At 45.1% G+C, this 21621-nt stretch overlaps 1 protein-coding gene across 1 annotated transcript; it reads right to left on the minus strand.

Moving 5' to 3' along the window:
• Window positions 1–20250: 20250 nt before the first annotated feature.
• Window positions 20251–21183, minus strand: LOC134420534 (olfactory receptor 14J1-like). Its single transcript, XM_063160686.1, has one exon. It carries the CDS (start codon window positions 21181–21183, stop codon window positions 20251–20253), a length of 933 nt encoding a protein of 310 aa, XP_063016756.1.
• Window positions 21184–21621: the final 438 nt, after the last annotated feature.

Consider the following 21621-nt stretch of genomic DNA (forward strand, 5'->3'; position numbering starts at 1 on the left):
CACAGATGCCTCGAAGCAGCAGCTCTAAGGGAGGGAAAAATATCATGTTTGCACAGGAGTGCACAGTGCTTTGTGCACCTAAGGAGTAACAATGGAAATGACCTTCAAAATTAAACAGCTACATAAAACTGCCCACATGGAAACTGATTATTTCCACCACAAAAATATATACTTGGTTCTATTACTTACTCTTTCAAGAGATCTTTATTTTCACATGTTTCATCTTCCAGTTTTAAATGGAGTTTCTCATTTTCAAACTGATTTCATGGAGAACAGATGCAAAAAGACACTGTTATTGAAAAATATATTAGAAATGCACTTGAACTTCTCAAATCCCTCATGAAAAAGTCATTTGGGGCATCAGTAGACAGAAGTCTGTTTTATCTGGTATTACATGCTGAGTAATCTTTTTCATGAAAGATGCAGTAATTAATGAACAATAATTTACCAGCAAATGAGACACAGGTATATTCTTCATACACACCCTCACACAGGACAGGTGCCTGCAACTTCTCAAAATAATCATTTTCTCAAGGCACAAACCAAACTGCAACAGTCTTTAATATTTAATTGTATCAATAATAGTGTCATACTGAATCAGGAAGCACTGAACTTCATCTATTCGATGTACACTATACAATACTGGCCTGCAGCTCTTGAATGGCTTCATTCTGTGCTTCAAAAATCTTTCTATTCTCTTGGAGTTTTCTTTCTTTCTGGTTTAGTTCAGTTTCCACAGTCAGTTTCCACTGCTTGATCTTCTCAGCCTCTTTGTAGAGTTTTGAGAACAATTCATTCGTTGTTTCTGGATTCTATTAAAACAGGTTCCACAAGTTAATCTCAAATACTATCTAATTAATAGTATATAATATCTAATTAATACTGTTGTAGATAATGTATTTATCTCGTAGAAACATCACAAGAGTAATATTTTTTCCACAGATGGTGATATAAGCTTATATATGATCAGGAGCCCAAGTTTAAATCTTTGTGCATCCTCTGTGTATGTATCAAAAGGCATTACAGGGAACATAGGAGATACTAATACAATGAAATATCCCAAACCCCCTTCAGACAACACCAAATAGATGGGCTTAAAGACACAGATAACTGCAGTCCACCAAAATCAATAAAATTTTTGCCAGAATTATCAGTGAAGCCAAAATTCCTTCTAGCAGGTTCTTCACCCCATTTCTGTCCTCTGTTTCTGACAGACACTGCTGAGTTAAGTAAAAGCAGCTTCAGAGACTTTGCCCAGGAGTACCTGTGACATTGCCATGGACACACACAGAATCACAGAATCACTGAATAATGAGGTTGGAAGAGACCTCTCAGATCATCGAGTCCAACCTATGCCCTGACACCTCAACTGCAGCACCAAGTGCCATGTCCAGGCTTTTTTAATCACATCCAGAGATGGTGATTCTACCACCTCCCTGGGAAGAGCATTCCAGTGCTTCACTATTCTTTTAGTGAAATTTTTTCCCTAATATCCAACCCATCCCTTCCCTGCTGTAGCTTGAGACTGTGTCCTCTGGTTCTGTCAGTGCTGCCCTGTGGAAGAGACCAACCCCACCTGGCTCCAACCTCCCTGCAGGAAGCTGTAGAGAGCCATAAGGTCACCCCTGAGCCTCCTCTTCTCCAGGATAAACAGCCCCAGCTCCTTCAAACGTTCCTCACAGGGCTTGTGTTCCAAACCCCTCCCCAGCCTTGCTGCCCTCCTCTGGATGTGCTCCAGCATCTCAACAGCCATTGATTTAGCTTTTAATACCCTTACAGATCTTGCTTTTCTTTTTTCTGCTGATTCTGAATCTAGAGACATTGTTGTAATCTGCATCCCCTGAATCACTGAGTGAATTAACCTAATAAAACACAAAATCATACAAGGCAGAAACAGAAGTCCCAGAATTGAGCATAACAACATGAACTCTAACTTCTTCCTCCAAACACTTCCAAAGAGGTTTCCCCACCAATCTGTTTTCAAAATTGAATTCCACTTTTGTACCAGCACATGAGCCACTCTTTTAATTTCTTCTGCAAGTTGTGTGATAGCTTCTCCATAATCATCAATTTCTACACAGCACTTAAATTCATTAAATCTTCCACAAACTCCTCCTTCTGCTAACAGATAGTCCAGGGCTATCCTGTTTTGGTACACAAATGCCCACATTTGTGTATATTGCCTGGCCAACATTTTTAAGGCACCGGAGGTGTGATTTGACACCACCTCTACTACTGCTTGGAGCCTTATTAATCGATTCAACAGATAAACTGGGGTCCTATATCCCCATTACCCATCCTGAGCCCATGTTGCTGGGTCATAATTTGCTATAATTTGTTCTGCAGGCCATTCGTCCTCCCCCCATTTTTGATTCCCTCCTGCTTGGAAAATTTAAATTCAAATCTCCTTTATTCCACTGCAGTGTTTCATACAGTGGAGTTCCTAGCACATTGCTCCTAGACCTCAGTAAAACAAAGAAGGAGGGTTGTATTGCTCCCAAAGTACAGGTTCCTCTCCATTTTTGAGGTAACTCACTGCATGCTCATTGCCCACATATCCAATATATCCCATCTGAGGCTTTCCATTTCTTATCAGTTTTTTCTTTTTGTACCATCATAAATTAATCTGTTCATCCCATTCACAATTTATTTATTTTATTGGTCCCCAATATCCAGCGGGGTTTTCAGGTCGCCAAATTTTTGAACGATTATCCATATTAACCACCAATGCGGATTTACAAGGCGTATGCCCTACTATTTTATTAAATTTCCTTCCTTCTCGAGTTATAGAAATTATTCCAATTACTTGATGGCTTAAAATCCATTCTTCAGGTCTCTTCAATGTTCCAGAAATTTGGGTATGGTTCCACTTTAAAAATTGCTCTGGAGCTAAGCTCTCACCTTTCCACTGCCATCTTTTAGCCACAGGAACAGGGAAAGCCTCTCCCATAATTCCAATTACTGAAACTCTCTCACGACTTATCTCACATCCCTGGGGTAATTTTGTCACTGTCGACCGAGAAACTCCTGATTGACTAAAAATATAAGTTTTTCACTCTGAGGACCTACATTTAGCGTTATTATCAAGGGCTCTTCTCGTTGTAATTTGGTCCTCTTCGTTAAACAAAACTCTTGCCCTCTCTGATTCTCCTGAGTAGTTTTCTCATCTTGCTGTTTCTTTCTGCAATTTTTTTGCAGGTGCCCCTTTTTATGACAATAAATACAGGTGGGTCCCGCACCCTTCAATGCGGGGCAAGAATATTTTAAGTGTCTTTTCTTGTGGCAGGAAAAATGCACAGGTCTTGTGTTCCTAAAAATAGATCGTGACATCCACTGCTTGTTTTTCCCTGCAGATTTTTCTGTATTCAAAGCTGCCTGCATTTCTTGAACTGCTGCCACCAAAATTCTGGCATCTGCTTTCTGCATTTTCTCATTTCTTTTTACAAACACCCTTTGTGCTTCTCTCAGTAACTCTTGAAGTCCCCTGTTCTGCCAATCTTGTAATTTTTCCAGCTTTTTCCTGATGTCACTGCAAGATCCGGTCACAAACTGAATTTTTAACAGAACCTGCCCTACTGCAGTATCAGTATCTATACCAGAATATAATTGCAAGTCTCTTTTTAATCTTTTTAACCATTCTGCCGGTGACTCATATTTTTTCTGATGTTCACTCAAAACATTTCCTATATTATGTCCTTTAGGCACTGCCCTCTGAATTTCTTGATTTTCTTCCCTTTGGGATTCCCATTCATCCCAAAACCATATTATCATCCCCAGGGCTGTCCTGAGGAATGTTCCCCCCCTGAGAACCCCCCTCACGGTTCCTAGATACCTCAAACCACTGCGAATTTTTCCTACAATCCGCAGCCCCTGGGTCAAGGAACTTACTCTTTCCCTGACCCATTCCTGGCGGCAACAAACTAAGAAATCCCCGGTACCAGGAGAGTCTTAGTTTCCCACACTCACCTCGTGGCTCAACTTCCTCACCTACTACTCTGTCACACTGCCTTTTCAATCTACCTGTTCCACTCCTATCTCTCCCTCCACAGTCTACTTGTTCCACCCCTATCCCTCTTTCTCAATCTATTAGCCCCGTCCTCTCACCATCGAATCACATACTAAATTGCCTGCTACCAACCCCTCCAAGGAAACTGAACCTATTCATTCAGTCTCTTTTTCAATCTCCTTACTGAGTCAATCCCTCCTGCCCAAGGACCTTCCCACAGGTGCCTGGACCAGGGATCCCCTCCTTCCCCTGGGTCAAACCCACCTGGGGTCCCCACTCATTCACTTTTCACTCACTTCCCTCCTTTTCCGGTCGGTCTCCTCGCGGAGAGCGCGAAAACGCGGTACTGGGAGGTCCCGCTCACTTCGGGGGTCTGGGACTGCCCAGCCCCTGTCTCAGACACTCCACACACACTCACACACACATACAGCCGTCCCCCGACCCAAAACCCCATGATACTCACAGCCTCCTTTTCTCATGAGGGTCTTTGTGCACAAAGCAGTTTTCTATGGGTACTCTCTCTCCTATAAGCCGGCCCTCTGATGGGAGCCTCTCCTGTGCGCTTCCAATAACTAATTTGCTTATGCGTTATTGTAAAATGAACTCTCTTTTCCCAAGGTAGAGTGGTCTAGCCTTGGGACCACTTAAAAGTCTGGTGGGGAGCTCCTTCCCAAAATCTATCCACCTCCCTGGAGTTAAAAGAGTCACAGGTATCGGCACCAAAATTGTTATGTTTGCCCAATTATCCCATCATAAAAGGCCAAACAGTATTAAAAGTAGTAACAATTTTAATTAAATAGTTTAAAAAATATATAAACAAGGGATAATTTGGTTCAAATAATAGCGCGTAAGCAAAAACAACCGCGGGGTACGGAGGGCAGGGTTCAATGACCCTTGCCACTTCACGTACAGGCTTGCCAAGTAGAAGTCACCCTTTATATGCCATGTGTCAATGCCATCTCCTCCTATTTTTGGTTCGTCACTTTTCTGTCTCCGCCTTCATTACCACCTTTACCACGCATGCGCCACCACTCGCTTTGGTGGTCACACAAGTCTTTGGGGGTCATCACTGATGAAGGCCCTGTAGTCTTCTTCATTGTCCTTTAATTCACCTTTGGGTTACACATGCGCACCAAGCCAGTACAATGTAAGCCAAGACTAACGTATCAGTGCATCTACATATCAAGGCAATAAGTCCCTTATAATTAGCATTTTCTTGGACCCAACCAGGTTCTTGGTCATTTTTAGCAACTGTATCTTCAGCTTCTTTCCTCCTGTCCTTGTGAACATCTGCTGGGAAGGGCGGGGGGGTGGGTGGAGCCTCTCCTTTCCCTCTCTTCTTTGGCATTACAACTTTTAGCTATTAACTATTTTATTATTCTCAAATATTAATTACTGTATCAATATTGATTACTGTTTCAATTTTTATCAGCACAAATCATACCTATTTATCACAGCATCAAACACTTATGCAGCAAATAATAAGCTTATGAATATTCTGTAAGCCAAGCAATCTATTGGTTAAACTATACCATGAACTCTTCCTCATTCCTTAGGGGTTACATCTCTCTTTTATCATGTCTCTTTCACTATTTGTTATCCTACTACAGCTAGGCCCAAGGACACGCTATCTTACAGGTGCAGGACTTGGAATTAGCCACGGCTTTGTAATTTTCCAATCTCTAGCAGCTAAATTCCCAACACACCCCAAAAATACCCCCAAAAAATCCGAATTTCACCCCAAAATTTACCCCAAAATTATTTCCAACAATCCCAAATTTACCCCAAAATTCACCCAAAAAATCCCAAATTCACCCCAAATTCACCTCCCAGCGCTGACCCTGCTGTGAGTGACCCAAAACCCCCAAAATTCACCCCCAAAACCCCCAAATTCACCCCAAAATGTCCCAAATTCACGCCCATAAAACCCCAAAATTTACCCAAAAATTCACCCCAAAAATGTCATAAAACATCCCAAAATTCACCCCAAAATATCTGAAAATTCACCCCAAATTTTACCCCAAAATATCCCAAATTCACCCCAAATTCACCCCCTGATGCTGAACCTGCGGGGAGTGACCCAAAAATGTCCTCAAATGACCCCCAAAACCCCAAGATTTACCCCAAAAAGTCCCAGAAATTCCCCAAAAAATCCCAAATGTCCCAAAATGACCCAAACCCAGACCGAATTGCTCCAATGACCCCAAAATGCCTCCAAGTTTCCCCAAAATTAACCCCAAAATGTCTCCAATTGTCCCCAAAATATCCCAAAATTGCCCCTCCAATGTCCTCAATTGTCCCCAAATGCCCCCAAATCCCCAAAACTGTCCCCGAAATTTCCCCAAATGTCCCCAAAATGACCCAAATTTGTCCCAAAATTGCCTCAAATTGACCCTGAATTGTCCCCAAATGTCCCAAAATGCCCCCAAAGTTGACCCCAAATTTTCCCCATAATTGTCCCCAAATTGTCCCAAAATTTTCCCAATTTGTCCCCAAATTTTGCCCCAAGTTTGCCCCAATTTTCCCCCAGAATTGTCCCTAAAATGTCCCAATTTTCCCCTCAATTTTACCCCAAAATTGACCCCAAATGTCCCCAAGTGTCCCAAAAATGTCCCCAAATGTCCCAAATTTGCCCCAAAAATGCCCCAAATTGACCCCAACAGTCCCAGAATTGGCCCCAAATTTTCTCCCAAATGGCCCCAAAATGCCCCAAATTTGTCCCCCACAATTGACCCCAAAATGTCTGAAAATTGTCCCCAAATGTCCCCAAATATTCTGAAAATTGACCCCAAACTGTCCCCAAATATCTTGAAAATGTCCCCAAAGTGTCCCCAAAATTGTCCCTAAAACGTCCCCAAATTGTCCCCAAAGGGCCCCAAAATTTCCTCATTTTGTTCCCGGAATTGTTCCTGAAATATCCCAAAAATGTTCCCAAAATTCGGACCCCAAAATTGTCCCCAAAGTGTCCCCAAACCCCCCAAATTTCCCCCAGATTTTACCCCAAAATGTCCCAAAAATGTCCCAAAATTGTCCCCAAATGTCCCCGGATTGTCCTCAAATCCCCCAAATTTCCCCAATTTGTCCCCAAAATTGTCCCAAAATTGTCCCTAAAATGTTCCAAAATTGTCCCCAAATTTTCCTCAAATTCCCCCAATTTGTCCCCAAAATGTCCCAAAAATGGTCCCCAAATTCCCCAAATTTGCCCCAACTTTTACCCCAAAATGTCCCCAAATGTCCCCAAAGTGTCTGAAATTGTCCCCAAATTTGCCCCAAAATTTCACTCCCGAATGCCCAAAATTTGCCTCAAATTGTCCCCAAAATGTCCCAAAATTGTCCCCAAAATGTCCCAAAATTGTCCCCAAATTTTCCCCAAAATAACCAAGAATTGTCCCCAAATTGTCCCCATATTCAGCTCCAAAATTGTCCCCAAAATTTGGGGGCCATTTTGGGACATTTGGGGACACTTTAGGGACATTGAGGACATTGGGAGGGGTTGGTGCCACTTTGGTGCCACCTGGCGCCATTTGATGTCCCTTTAGTGCCACTTTGGTGCCACTTTTTGTCACTTTGGCGCCATTTGGTGCCACTTTGGTGCCACCTGGTGCCATTTTTGTCCCTTTAGTGCCACTCAGTGCCACCTGGTGCCACTTTGGTGCCATTTTTTGTCACTTAGTGCCACCCGGTGCCACTTTGGTGCCATTTGTGACAATTTGATGCCACTCAGTGCCACTCTGGTGCCATTTGGTGCCACCTGGTGCCACTCTAATGCCACTCAGAGCCACCTGGTGTCACTTTGGTGCCAATTTGGTGCCACTTGGTGCTAGCCTGGTGCCACTTGGTGCCACCTGGTGCCACTTGATGTCCCTTTAGTGCCACCTGGTGCCACCTGGGTGCCATTTGGTGTCCCTTTGATGCCACTTTGGTGCCATTTGGAGCCATTTGGTGCCACCTGGTGCCACTTTTTGTCACTTTGGTGCCATTCTGGTGCCATTCAGTGCCACTCTTTTCTAATTTGCTGCAATTTGGTGCCACCTGGTGCCACCTGGTGCCACTTTTTGTCACTTTGATGCCATTTGGTGCCACCCGGTTCCATTTGATGTCCCTTTAGTGCCACTTTGGTGCCACTTTTTGTCACTCTGGTGCCATTTGGTGGCACCTGGTGCCAATTTAATGCCACTTGGTGCCACTGTAATGCCACTTGGTGCCACCTGGGGCCACTTTTTGTCACTTTTATGCCACTTGGTGCCATTTGGTGCCACCTGGTGCCACTTCAGGTCCCTTTAGTGCCAATCTGGTGCCACTTTGGTGCCATTTGGTGCCACTTTGATGCCACCTGGCACCCCCGGGTGAATCTTTGGTGACATTTGGTGCCACTTTTTGCTGATTTGATGCCAATCGGTGCCACTTCAATGCAAAGTTTTGCCCCTTTGGTGCCACTTTGGCACCCCCTGGTGACATTTGGTGACATTTGGTGCCACTTGATGTCCCTTTAGTGCCACCTGGTGCCACTTTGGTGCCATTTGGTGCCACCTGATGTCCCTTTAGTGCCACTTTGTGCCATTCAGTGCCACCTGGGTGCCATCTGATGTCCCTTTGATGCTGCTGGTGCCACTTTAATGCCACTTTTTGTCACTTTGCTGCCACTCAGTGCCACTCTGGTGCCATTTGGTGCCACCTGGTGCCACTTGACGCCCATTCAGTGCCACTTTTGGCCACTTTGGTGCCACTTGGTGCCACTCTGGTGCCATTCAGTGCCAGCCGGTGCCACCTGGGTGCCATTTGATGTCACTTTGGTGCCACTTGGTGCCACTTTTTGCCACTTTGGTGCCACTTTTTGTCACTCTGGTGCCACTCAGTGCTACTTTAATGCCCTGCAGTGACACCTGGTGCCATTTTTTGTCACTTTGGTGCCACTTTGGTGCCACCTGGTGCCACTCTGGTGCCACCTGGTGCCATTTTTGTCCCTTTAGTGCCACTCAGTGCCACCTGGTGCCATTTGGTGCCATTCTGGTGCCATTTTGCCCCCGTTTGGTGCCCCTCACCCAGCTGAGTGTGGCCCTGGCGAGGCCCTGCCCCCCGCGGCTCCAGTGCACAGGCGCAGGGACTGGGACAAACTGGGACAAACTGGGACAAACTGGGAGGGACTGGGAGGGACTGGGATGGACTGGGAGGGACTGGGGGGAAAAATCCGGGGATTTTTGAAGAAAAAAATGATATTTTAGGGTTAAAAGTGGGAATTTCAGGGTTTAAAAAGGGCGATTTTGGTTTTTAGGGTTAATAACGTGGATTTAGGGGTTAAAAATGGGACTGGTTTGGACTGGGAGGCACTGGGAGGGACTGGGTTATACTGGTTTGGACTGGTTTGGACTGGGAGGGACTGGGGGGAGAAAATCCGGCCATTTTAGGGTTAAAAATTGGGGATTTTAGGGTTAATAATGGAGATTTAAGGGTTAATAATCGGGGCCTTAGAGGGGAAAATGGGACTGAGTTATACTGGGAGGGACTGGGACAAACTGGGAGGGACTAAAGGGAAAAAAAATCCGGGGATTTAAGGGTTAAAATGGGGATTTTTTTTTTTTTTTTTTTTTTTTATTTTTTTTTTTACGGGGAAAAAATGGGGATTGAAGGGTTAAAAATGGGGGATTTTATAGGGGAAAATAAACTGGGAGGGAAAAATAACTGGGAGGGACTGGGTTGTGCTGGGAGAGACTGGGACAAACTGGGAGGGACTGGGAAAATTTGGTGGCTTTAGGTCAAAATTGGGGGATTTAAGGGTTAAAAATTGGGGTTTCAGAGGGGAAAATGGGACTGGGTTATACTGGGAGGGACTGGAACAAACTGGGAGGGACTGGGAGGTGAAAATTTGGTGGTTTTAGGTAAAAATTGGGGGATTTAAGTGTTAAAAACTGGGATTTTAGAGGGGAAAATGGGCCTGGGAGGGAACTGGGTTATACTGGGACAAACTGGTTTAAAATGGGATGGACTGGGAGGGACTGGGAGGGACTGGGACGGACTGGGAGGGACTAAAGGGAAAAAATCCGGGGATTGAAGGGTTAATAATGGAGATTTAGGGCTTAAAAATGGGGATTTTATAGAGGCAAAATGGGACTGGGTTATACTGGGAGGGACTGGGAGGGACTGGGAGGGACTGGGGAATGAAAATTTGGTGGTTTTAGGTCAAAATTTGGGGATTTTAGGGTTAAAAATGGGGATTTTATAGGGGAAAATAGGACTGGGTTACACTGGTTTGTACTGGGAGGGACTGGGGGGAAAAATCCGGGGATTTTAGGGTTAAAAAATGGATATGTAAGGGTTAAAATTTGGGATTTTAGAGGGGGAAGTGGGACTGGGTTATACTGGGAGAAACTGGGATATACTGGGAGGGACTGGGACAAACTGGGAGGGACTAAAGGGAAGAAATCCGGGGATTTAAGGGTAAAAAATGGGGATTTTAGGGTTAAAATGGGACTGGTTTGTACTGGGAGGGAACTGGGATGCACTGGTTTGTACTGGAGGGAGAAAATTTGGTGGTTTTTGAGACAGAGTAAAGATCCATTCTTAATTAGGTGAAGTGTCTAAGAAAGGTGAAAAGTCTGTGAGGCAAAGCTGAAGGAAGAACTCGCATGCCGAGACAGCAAGGAGACAGAGAAAGAAAAACAGAAAAGACCACAAGGTCGATTTGTCCCCGACTTAGAAATTCCTTTGGTAAAGAAGAACTGGTGCTAAATGTCACGTGGAATGAATATGTATGAACTTATTGTGAAACTGTATGCATATGCATTTGGAAGGGGGATAAAAGAAGACCCGAGGTCTTCAGAGGCACGCATGCCTTGTTGGGGGACTTGCGTCCGGCGTGCGTCATAAATAAACATACCGGGCTTTACAACTTTTATAAAGTTGTGAGGTTTCTTCTTTTCTACGCAAAACATTATGGCGAGCCAAGCCAGGAGTTCTCTGTCCCCGCAGGGGCAGGGGGGATAGACGGACCTCCAAGGCGCGCCCTAGAATTTTTTCCTGGTGGGGCTCCCCTCATCTCAACTTGCCACCTGCGAGGACAGACAAGGACCTGCTGGCCTGCGGAGGAAGATACAGTATGTACTGAGGGGCCCCTGGGGGAGGGAAAGGAGAGCAAGGGAGTAAACCACCCAGAGATGTCTGGGTTCAGCTGATAGAGCAGCTGTATTAGAGATGGGGTTCATCGTTCTGATAGAGCAGAACTGCTGAGCCCGTGTGTGTTTTGTTTGTGTGTGTGTGATGTCCGGACACTGTGTTGCTGTATAGTTAATGTGTGCATTGTGTGGTCAGTGCACTGTGTTTCTAATCGTGCAAGTGATAAGTGTATGGTGTATAAAAGAGAGTAAATCTACAGATCCACAGTGCCCTACATTGCGGGGGGGTGTGAGTACTACCCGTGTTTGAAGCAGCCGAGTGAGGCCTGAGGCACCAGCTGCAGCAGTCTGTGGGGGCAGGGAGAGAAGTGCCCCGCAGAGAAGTGAGTGGAGGAATGTCAGTGATGGTATTTATTGTGTTTAAATGTAGTGATTTGTGTAGATTTGGTACATTTTAACTGTGAGTATGAGCTCAGAGAGTTCCTTTGCCTTGGATGTTTGGATTTGATCTCTAGACTGTATGCTGTTATTCTGATTGTGTCCAGGAAAAATCGATGTGAGTAAATGCCGAATTATGGTATGCTGTGTTGTGTTGAGAAAAGCGAGCACTTTGAGAGATATGCCCTTTCCCAGGGATTTTGTGTGGTGATTTTCTTCCACTGCATTGTGGTAATTTGATTCTCAGATTGTATAGTAGTGTTCGTGGAGATTTTAAGATTTTGTTGCAACAAGAGTAGCATTTTACATAGGAGAACTATAGTACGGTGATTTATGCTTAACTATGATAAAGCAAGTTAAAGGAATTCCAAGAATTCTCCCCCTCACAGCAATTCAAGCCTTGGCTCTAGCGAATTTGAGATAAGGGGGGGGTGCGGGTGCGAGTGTCCGTGTCTGTGAGCATATCAGAGTTTCAGCTGTGACTAGCAACGGCTTTTTTACAAAGCAGTGAAAGAAGTATAAGTAGGCACAGTGCTTAATTAGATTGTGCAAGAAGAGAACTAGAAAAGTCTGATATTTTCTTTGATCAGAACATAGTGTCTATGTCATGTTTTTGATTAGCATGCTGTGTGAGGTGACAGTGGCTGTCCCCTTGGCACAGGGACAGCTCTGGCTGCCCCGTCTCCCCAGGGAACACGGGAATGGCCTGTGAGTGAAAGCTGGATGTGCAGGTATTATTGCAGTGCGGTGTTTATGAGAAACACTGGTTTTGCTGTTCTAATAAGTGTCAGGGCACATGTAAATTAGAGGTTTCTGGTCAAGCGGATTCAGAACCTAAGGTCTTAGAGCTTGTGTGTGGGAACCACATCTGATACCTGCCACCTGGATCTGTGTGTATAGGAGGAAAGTTGAGAAACTACTGTGAAGGTGTCTGTAAAAAGGTTTGAGTGGAAGCGAGATAGGGCAAGGAGAAATAAATAATGAGAACTGACCAGAGCAAAGAGGTTCCTAAATTAGCCCCTTTTGGCAGGGGCTCACTGGGAGGAGGTTGCCAGTAGGAGCAGCTCAGAAAATAAAAAGAGTTATAATACTTCATTGCTGTTAGTACTGCTGAAAAATAGGAGGATAAATGGGATAGAGTTTTTGTATGCTAAAATGTCTTTTTGTTTTAAGAAATATCACCCAGAATGGCAAAGAGACTGTAAGATCAGACCGCCCTCTGGTCTTGGCCCTTGAAAAAGGAAAACAAGGCAAAGAGAAAGCAAATCAAACATGTTGTTCAGCATGCAGCATAAGATAGCAACGTATGAAATCAGGCAAGGATTATCATGCTGAAATGCAAAGCAATCACAGTTCACAAAATGAGTACATATGATTTGCTAAAGGCTCCTCCCAAGGTAAGGGAGGAAGGGTAAAGATGACCTCCCCAAAAGGGAAGAATTTTTGTTGACACAAGGGTCATACATTCAGTTTTAATAAAGCTTTAGTACCTGTGGAGAATGTTTATGTTGTAGTGTGGGGAATGAACAACTGGCCAGTCTGAGAAGGCATCCTTGTGCAAACCTTTAAAGTAACATGTGTACTATGTGTACCTAAAAGCTTTTGTACAATTTGCTGAATTTGCTAAACAGTCTCAAATGAGAAAGGTTACTCTGGAGGCAAATGATATAAAGATGTTAGGCTTAACATTAACAGACACTGAAATTAAGAAAGGCATTAGTAAGGAGATATTAGAATAAGTAAATAAATGTTTTCAAAGGTATGGGCCTCTGCTGTACCAGAGAGAGTGAAAGATGCTCCCCCATGAGCATCAAGCTTAAGGAAAGAACACAACTAGTGAGAACTGAGTAGTACCCTCAAAAGGAAAATAAGGAAGGAATCAGCCCAATAACTGATAGTACTGGATTAAGGGCTGTTAATAAGATAACACAGAATTTATACCCTGTGGTAGCAAATCCATATACCTTACTGACTTGTTTAACACCTGAGCTAACCTGGTTCACTGTTTTAGGCCTAAGAGATGCCTTCTTTTGCCTCCCTATCCACGAAGCCAGCCAGAAAATTTTTGCATTCAAACACAAGCTCACACAGTCCATCTGCCTGAAGGCTTCAAGGTTCCCCACACTGATTGGAGAACAGCTTGCAAAGACCCAGAGTCCTGGGAAGCTCCACAAGAGGAAAGGAGGCTGTTGCAGTACGTGGACGATCTTCTAGTAGCCACTCGGATGAGGGAAGCAAGAGAAGCCTGGACGGTAAGCCTTTTGAATTTCCTAGAACTCCAAGGACACAGAGTCTCAAAGAAAAAGGCACAGGTAGTGAAACAGAAGGTAATCTACCTGGGGTAAGAAGTGAGTGCTGAGCAGCAGACTTTAAAGCAAAGAAGTCGTATGCCAAACCCTGAAACCCCAGACAACGAAAGAACTCCAAACCCTCTTAGGCATGGCAGGGTAGTGCCAGCTGTGGGTTTATAATTATGGACTGTTCTCCAGACCCCTCTATGCTCTTATTGCCAATGGAAACAGAGATCTCCAGTGGACACAAGACACCACATGGGCCTTTCGCCAGCTAGAGAGTGCCCTCATGTCAGCTCCAGCTTTGAAACTTCCAGATGTAAGTAAACCATTCTTTCTATTTTTCCACGCAAGGAATTGCCCAGGGAATATTGGCTCAGGACTTGGGCCCATACTGAAGGGCAGTTGCTTACTTCTCTAAGCAGCTAGATGCAACAGCCAAAGGATGGCCAGGTTGCCTCAGAGCTGTAGCAGCAGTCGTGCTGAATATTCAAGAGGCATGCAAGTTTACCCTGGGACAAAAATGACTGTGCTAGTGTCCCACACAGTGTCCACAGCACTGGAAGTAAAGGGTGGCCACTGGCTTTCACCACAGAGGTTTCTGAAATACCAGGCCATCATGGTAGAGCAAGACGATGTAGAGATAGTGGTGACTAATATTGTCAACCCAGCTTCCTTTCTCAGTGGAATCAAGGAGAAGCAGTACACCATGATTGCCTGGAGACCATTGAAGCTACCTTCTCCAGCCGCCCAGACCTAAGGGACACTCCTCCGACGATGCAGAGACCTGGTTCACTGACAGGAAAGCGACATGCAAAGTTCACAGTGACCACCTGCACAGAGGTAATAGAGTCTGGACCCTTACCAACAGGTACCTCTGCGCAGAAAGCTGAGATAATTGCCCTGACCCGTGCCCTGGAAAGGGCAAAAGGGAGGAGAATAACCATCTACACAGACCCAAGGAATGCATTTGGAGTCACACATGCACATGGAGCCATCTGGAAAGAGTGGACTGCTGACCTCACAGGGAAAGAAGAGACAATCCAGCTGTTGGAAGCAGTTCAGCTACCTGAAAAGGCATATTAAGGCACACCAGACAGTGAGCTTAAAATTGGAGGAAAGAAATGAGCTGGTGGATGGAGAGGCAAAGAAAGCAGCAAAGGGTGAGGTACAGATTTTCCTCGAAAGTAAGCCATAAAACAATAATACTAATCAAAAGAGACGTACAACTACAAGGGGTGGGCTACCATTGAAAGAGAGCTAGTAATCCCTTCCCATTTTGTGGTTACTAGTAAAAGAAGGGCACTAGAAAACACACCACGGCCTAACTACTTAAAAGCCTTTTATAGAGTGTGGCTCCTTTCTCGAAATGACCAAGGCTGCAAGTGATACAGAGTGCATTACACAAATCTGATTGAAACAATCTTTGTATCGTTGTCAGGAATTTATATGCCTCTATCACTCAGGTAAGCTGACAATGTGATCCTTGCCTCCAGACTAACCCCAAATACCCCCGGGCAAAACTCTGTCAGACTGGGAGAGGCCATGGACCTGTACAGCAGTGGCAAATTAACTTTTCAGAACTCCCAAGGAAAGGGGGATATCAGTATTTACTGGTAGTGATAGATGCATTTTCGGGGTGGCCAGAAGTGTTCCCCACCAGAACTGTCAAAGCTCAAGAGGTGACCAGATTATTTTTACAAGAAATAATACCACGCTTCAGAGTTCCAGCCACGATATCCTCAGATAAAGAATCACATTTCATTTCCAAAATAGTGCAACAGATTAGTAGCCGTCTCGGCATAGATTAGGAACACTTCACACCCCATACCGCCCCCAATCAAGCGGCCAGGTGGAGAGAATGAATAAGACTGGGGCAAGAAGTTAATCTACCCTAGCCCAAGCTCTTCCACTAGCACTCTTGCAAATTCAAACTAAACCTTGAGCTAAAGGAATGCTGAATCCTTTTGGAATGCCTTATAGAAGACCATATAGAATACAAAGGGAATGTCCAGAATGTCCACCTACATGGTGGCATTAGGCAAACAGCTCAGAGTAATTGAGAAACATGTGGCTGGAACTCGGAGCATGGAGTTAGATAGCCTGGGGATGATGTATATGTTAAGTCTCTTACAGAGAAGACTTCGGAACCATAGTAGGACAGACAACTGCGAGTACTTCTCACCACCTTCACTGCAATCAAAATCAAAGAGCAAAACGCCTAAATTCATCACTCTCGGGTGAAGAAGGCCCAGAAACCTCTTAAGGAGTGACGCCAGGAGACAATGAACTGAGATTAAAACTTACTCAGGCAAAATGAGTACATTACGGTCGGGAGTAGCTCATATTTTAGTTTGTAGAATTGTTTTGTGTGTAATCATAACTGAAGTTTCAGAACTTGAGAGTACCTCTATTCAAAGCAATGCTGAATGGCCTTGGTCCCTGGCATTTAATCAGTATACTGGATCCATGGGGAAACCTTCTGAGATAAAAGATTTAAACATATCCAGTGTAGTAATCCACGAGAATCAGGTATGTGAGGAGCAAGAATGGCAGGAACAGGAACTGTGGACTCTTGAAGGAATCAGAGGAGAAGAAATCAAAGTAGGGTGCCAGGTCATCATCAGGGTAGCTTATGAGAGACCAGATGTAATTAGTCTCTGAACCTCCCCTGGTGTATATGAACACCAGGAAGTCTGTGATAACCTAAGTGAATCAGACTGTTGGTGCAATTTCACCTTGATACAGCCTGTAGAAGTGACCTGCCTTTGAGCTCGAATTACTATCAGACTTTCATTTGAATTCAAAGTGGACTCTGTACTTTTTACCACAGCAGGGCCTTATACACCCCATACTAGTTCAGACTCTACCCAAACTCCAAACTTGAACCTAACATAGTATTATTCAATCCAGAATGGTCTCTCAAATGTGTGGAGTTGATAATGCAAATTAACATCTCAAAAATCCAACCAGCCTGCTCCTCCTTCCTAAAATCTTCCTTTGAGGGCTGGACAACATGGTTACAAAAACAGGCATATCTCAGGAGCAGAACAAGAAAGGAAGGAGCCAGCTCTCCTGGTGCCTAAAACCAGGAACACCAAGAAATCAGTTTCCTTAAGTCATTTTCTAAGCTGGTTGGCTGAACACCCAGGCAATGGCTGGTAAAGGGTGCTGAACTGCAGGTGGTAAATTAACCCAAGCAAGGAAGGTGATTTTCTTTATTTATAGCTATCCCTTTTCCTACTGAGATCTGGATCAATGACTGTCCCAGTCTGAGGCAGTTGGATTCTGCTTAAAAGAGGTAGAGAGAGACCCCCCCCTCAGAGCTCAGCAGCAGGCTGTAGGATTTTGAGCATCACTTTTGTGCTGAGTGTTTCAAGTAGCAGAAACCTGATCCCAGTTTCTTCTGAGGCACTGCAATGAATTTAGGCTCTTCTCTCAGACTTCCCCTTCATTCTTGGACCTGAAGCTATGGGCAAGGTGGGTGAGGTTTTGTAGACCAGGAGAGACATTCCTGCTTGCCACACATCTGGGAAATCAGGTGCTTTGGAGGGGGAAGGAGATTCCCTGAGGTCTCTACATTTCAAAACAAATATCTGCCTCAAATATGACCTAAACCTCTGTCAGATACACTTGTGAAGTGTGTCTGAATTTGCAGTGTGAGCCCAGCACATCCCTCTGGCAGGGAGGTATGGTCATGGACAGAAAGCAGTTCCTGTTCCCCATAACAAACATCTAACTGGCATATTAGGGACAAGATTAGGAGTTTTAAATGGAATTGATTCAGAAATAGTGGTGAATAAACTGGCCACTGCAGCAGGTAGCCTAATAAAATTGAAGCAGCCTTTATAGTCATCTCTATTGGCATTAGGAACTAGCCAGTGACAGATTTCAAAAGTACTGCCAAAGTAAGGAAGTATGAAAAGGCCGGGGACCAAGACCACAAGTTGATAGTAGAAGCACTTAGTATAGTTCAAGATAATGTGTCTTTAGCTTTCAGTTGTATGCAAGCACAGTTATGGATACAAGCAACAGCAGCTCTGATCATATGGGAAAGGGTTGAAGGTAATTTTCCAGCTGAAATTCAAGAAATTGTGTGGGATAATGCAATTGATATTGAAAGGAAGTTTCAATCCTGGGGGACTATGGTGAATTTCACCTGTGATCCTGTTTCTAATGTGGCAACTGCCTTTGTGCTTACCATACGTAATGCCACTGTTTATGTTATCCATCCCATCATTGCCCTAGGATTAAACCATGAAAAAACAATACTCTATCCTTCAGAACATAGAGTGTGGGCATGAAAGATGAATGGAAAGTGGCAGACAGTAAAATTGGAATCCTGCATTACTAGAGAACAGATGGGATTCATTTGTGAAAGCAATACTGTTAATGCTCAGGATGTGTGTTTGGACACAGAACAGAGTATTTGTCACCTTGAAATTCATCCAGTCACTGACCAGAAAACTGTGCTCGTATATACTGGAAAAGGGTGTATGCTTGAGAACTGCTTGTGCTGCTGTACAAATTGATAGCAATGATGTTATTCTGTCTAGTAGAAACCATTCTAATCTCTGTATTTGTAATTTTGTTAAAATTATTGGGTGTGATTTTTCGTATTTGGTACCAGTAATATACCACCAGCTGATTTAAGGCAATTACACAATGTATCACAGACTACCACCTACCCCTAGTGGGATGAACCTTACATTGGTAAAACAATTAATTAAGCACCAAGACCTATTGGAAGGCTTGAAAGGAATCCAAGGAAGCGGAAAGAAAACCTTAATTACTGTCCAATATGATACAAAGGAGATAACCAGACTTCTACAAAGAATAAAACAAAATATAGATCATCACTGGTGAGATATGATCTTTGGGGGGTCACCGACTGCAAATGGAATCTTTAATAAGTTGTGCCACCCCATTGTAGTTTTACTAATATTAGTTGGGATAAGATTAGGATTATCTATTATATTGTTAATTTGGAACTGGAGAATGCTACAACGAATAGTTGTACTAACATCTTTGTCAAACGTACATGGTGAAGCAGTAAAAGACACTTACTGTCATGAAGGTTTTCATTAAGTAAAAGAATTTACTTATTTCCTAGGAAAGGGGGGGAATGAGACAGAGTAGGGATCCATTCTGAATTAGGTGAAGTGTCTAAGAAAGGTGAAAAGTCTGTGAGGCCAAAGCTGAAGGAAAAACTCGCATGCCGAGACAGCAAGGAGACAGAGAAAGAAAAACAGAAAAGACCACAAGGTCGATTTGCCCTCGACTTAGAAATTCCTTTGATAAAGAAGAACTGGTGCTAAATGTCACGCGGAATGAATATGTATGAACTTATTGTGAAACTGTATGCATATGCATTTGGAAGGGGGATAAAAGAAGACACGAGGTCTTCAGAGGTACGCACGCTTTTTTGGCGGACTTGCATCCGGCACGCGTAGTAATAAAAGCATACCGGGCTTTACAACTTTTACAAAGTTGTGAGGTTTCTTCTTTTCTCTGCAAAACAACCATGGGGCCATTGTGACACTCTGGGGCCCCATGGAACCAAGGGGCCACTGTGAAACTGCGGCGCCAATGAGAACATTGTGACACTGTGAAGCCCCATGGAACCAAGGAGTCCATTGTCAAATATTGGGGCCCTATGGAGACCAGTGTGACAGTGCAGGGCCTGGTGTACCAAGGAGGCCATTGTGACAATGAGAGGCCTCATGGAACCAAGGACATCTTTGCAGATGACACCAAGCTGGGTGTGAGTGTTGATTCTGTGGGAGCATAGGAGGGATCTGCACAGGGACCTGGACAGGTGGATCTAGGGGGTGAATCCAACAAGGTGAGGTTTAAAAAGACCAAGTGCCGAGTCCTGCACTTTGGCCACAACAACCCCTGCAGCACTACAGGCTGGGGACAGAATGGCTGGAGAGCAGCCAGGCAGAAAGGGACCTGCAGGGAGTGATGGACAGCAGGCTGGACATGAGGCAGGAGTGTGCCCAGGTGGCCAAGAAGGCCAATGGCTCCTGGGCTGGATCAGGAATGGTGGGGCCAGCAGGAGCAGGGCTGCTGTGCCAACACTTATCTGCCCCCAGCTCTGCACACAGACATTGCTGCTGCAGCTCCAGAGAAGGGAACAAAAGGGCATCTATGCAAAAAAACTTGGCTGGGAGATCCCTGAGTTCCTTTAAAGCCACAAGAGCGCAGCCCCTCATTGACACAGTCTCTGGCCACAGGGAAGTTAGAGAGAAACAAAATGAGAAATGGCAAAAACAATGACATTCCTTTGTGGACAATATGAAAAACTAATACAAAGGAAAAAAAGAACAAACCACAACCAAAGCAACAAGAAGTATGAAAGATGTCTTTTAGTAGAAGCGATTGGCAGAAATTGGCCAGCATTTTAATGTTCCTGAATGCATCCAGCCATCAGTCTCCACACTGCAGCCCTGAGCTCCTGGTTCCTCAGGCTGTAGATCAGGGGGTTCAGGGCTGGAGGCACCACCGAGTACAGAACTGAAAGGGCCAGATCCAGGGATGGGGACGAGACTGAGGGGGGCTTCAGGTGAGCAAAGACACTAGTGCTGAGGAACAGGGAGATCACAGCCAGGTGAGGGAGGCAGGTGGAAAAGGCTTTGTGCCGTCCCTGCTCAGAGGGGATCCTCAGCACAACCCTGAAGATCTGCACATAGGAGAAAACAATGAACACAAAACAACCCAAACCTAAACAGGAACTACCAACAATGAGCCCCAGTTTCCTCAGTTTGGACTGTGAGCAGGAGAGCTTGAGGATCTGTGGGATTTCACAGAAGAACTGGCCCAGGGCATTGCCATGGCACAGGGGCAAGGAAAATGTATAGGCCATGAGTAGCAGAGCATTGAGAAAGGCACTGGCCCAGGCAGCTGCTGCCATGTGGGCACAAGCTCTGCTGCCCAGGAGGGTCCTGTAGTGCAGGGGTTTGCAGATGGACACGTAGCGGTCATAGCACATGATGGTCAGGAGGAAAAGCTCTGCTGAGATGAAGAACATAAAGAAAAAGAGCTGTGCAGCACATCCAGAGTAGGAGATGTTCCTGGTGTCCCAGAGGGAATTGTGAATGGCTTTGGGGACAGTGGTGCAGATGGAGCCCAGGTCACTGAGGGCCAGGTTGAGCAGGAAGAAGAACATGGGCGTGTGCAGGTGGTGGCCGCAGGCTACGGCGCTGATGATGAGGCCGTTGCCCAGGAGGGCAGCCAGGGAGATGCCCAGCAAGAGGCAGAAGCGCAGGAGCTGCAGCTGCCGCGTGTCTGCCAATGCCAGCAGGAGGAAGTGGCTGATGGAGCTGCTGTTGGACATTTGCTGAGGCTGCACTTGGGGACCTGTTCATGGAGAAAGGACAGTGACAAGTCAGGAGAGGCTGCTTGGAGCCAAACCTGGTCCATTCCCTGTAGACAGTCCCTACAGCTGGGACTCACTCACCCCCCTTCCTGCTCTGGGGGGAACCTTTGCAATCAGAGCACAGTCACACTCCCAGGTCACCCTGGGATAAACCAGCCCCTTCCCAGATAATAGGATCCCTGAATGTCTCACCCTCTCTAAAGGTCTCTGGGCAAGGTCTCAGCCCCCCCTTCTGCCAAGGACACTCACGGCTCCCTTGGCAAACCCAGCAGCATTTCCTCAGCTGTGGCAGCTCTGCCCTTCCCTGTGGGATATTCAGGGAACTCCCAGAGGCTCTGGCACAGATTTGCACCCAGGGGGGCAGCTCAGAGCTTGGAAGGGCACAGCAAGGAGATC

Source organism: Melospiza melodia, chromosome 7 (assembly GCF_035770615.1).
Source record: "Melospiza melodia melodia isolate bMelMel2 chromosome 7, bMelMel2.pri, whole genome shotgun sequence".
NCBI classification, from domain to species: domain Eukaryota; kingdom Metazoa; phylum Chordata; class Aves; order Passeriformes; family Passerellidae; genus Melospiza; species Melospiza melodia.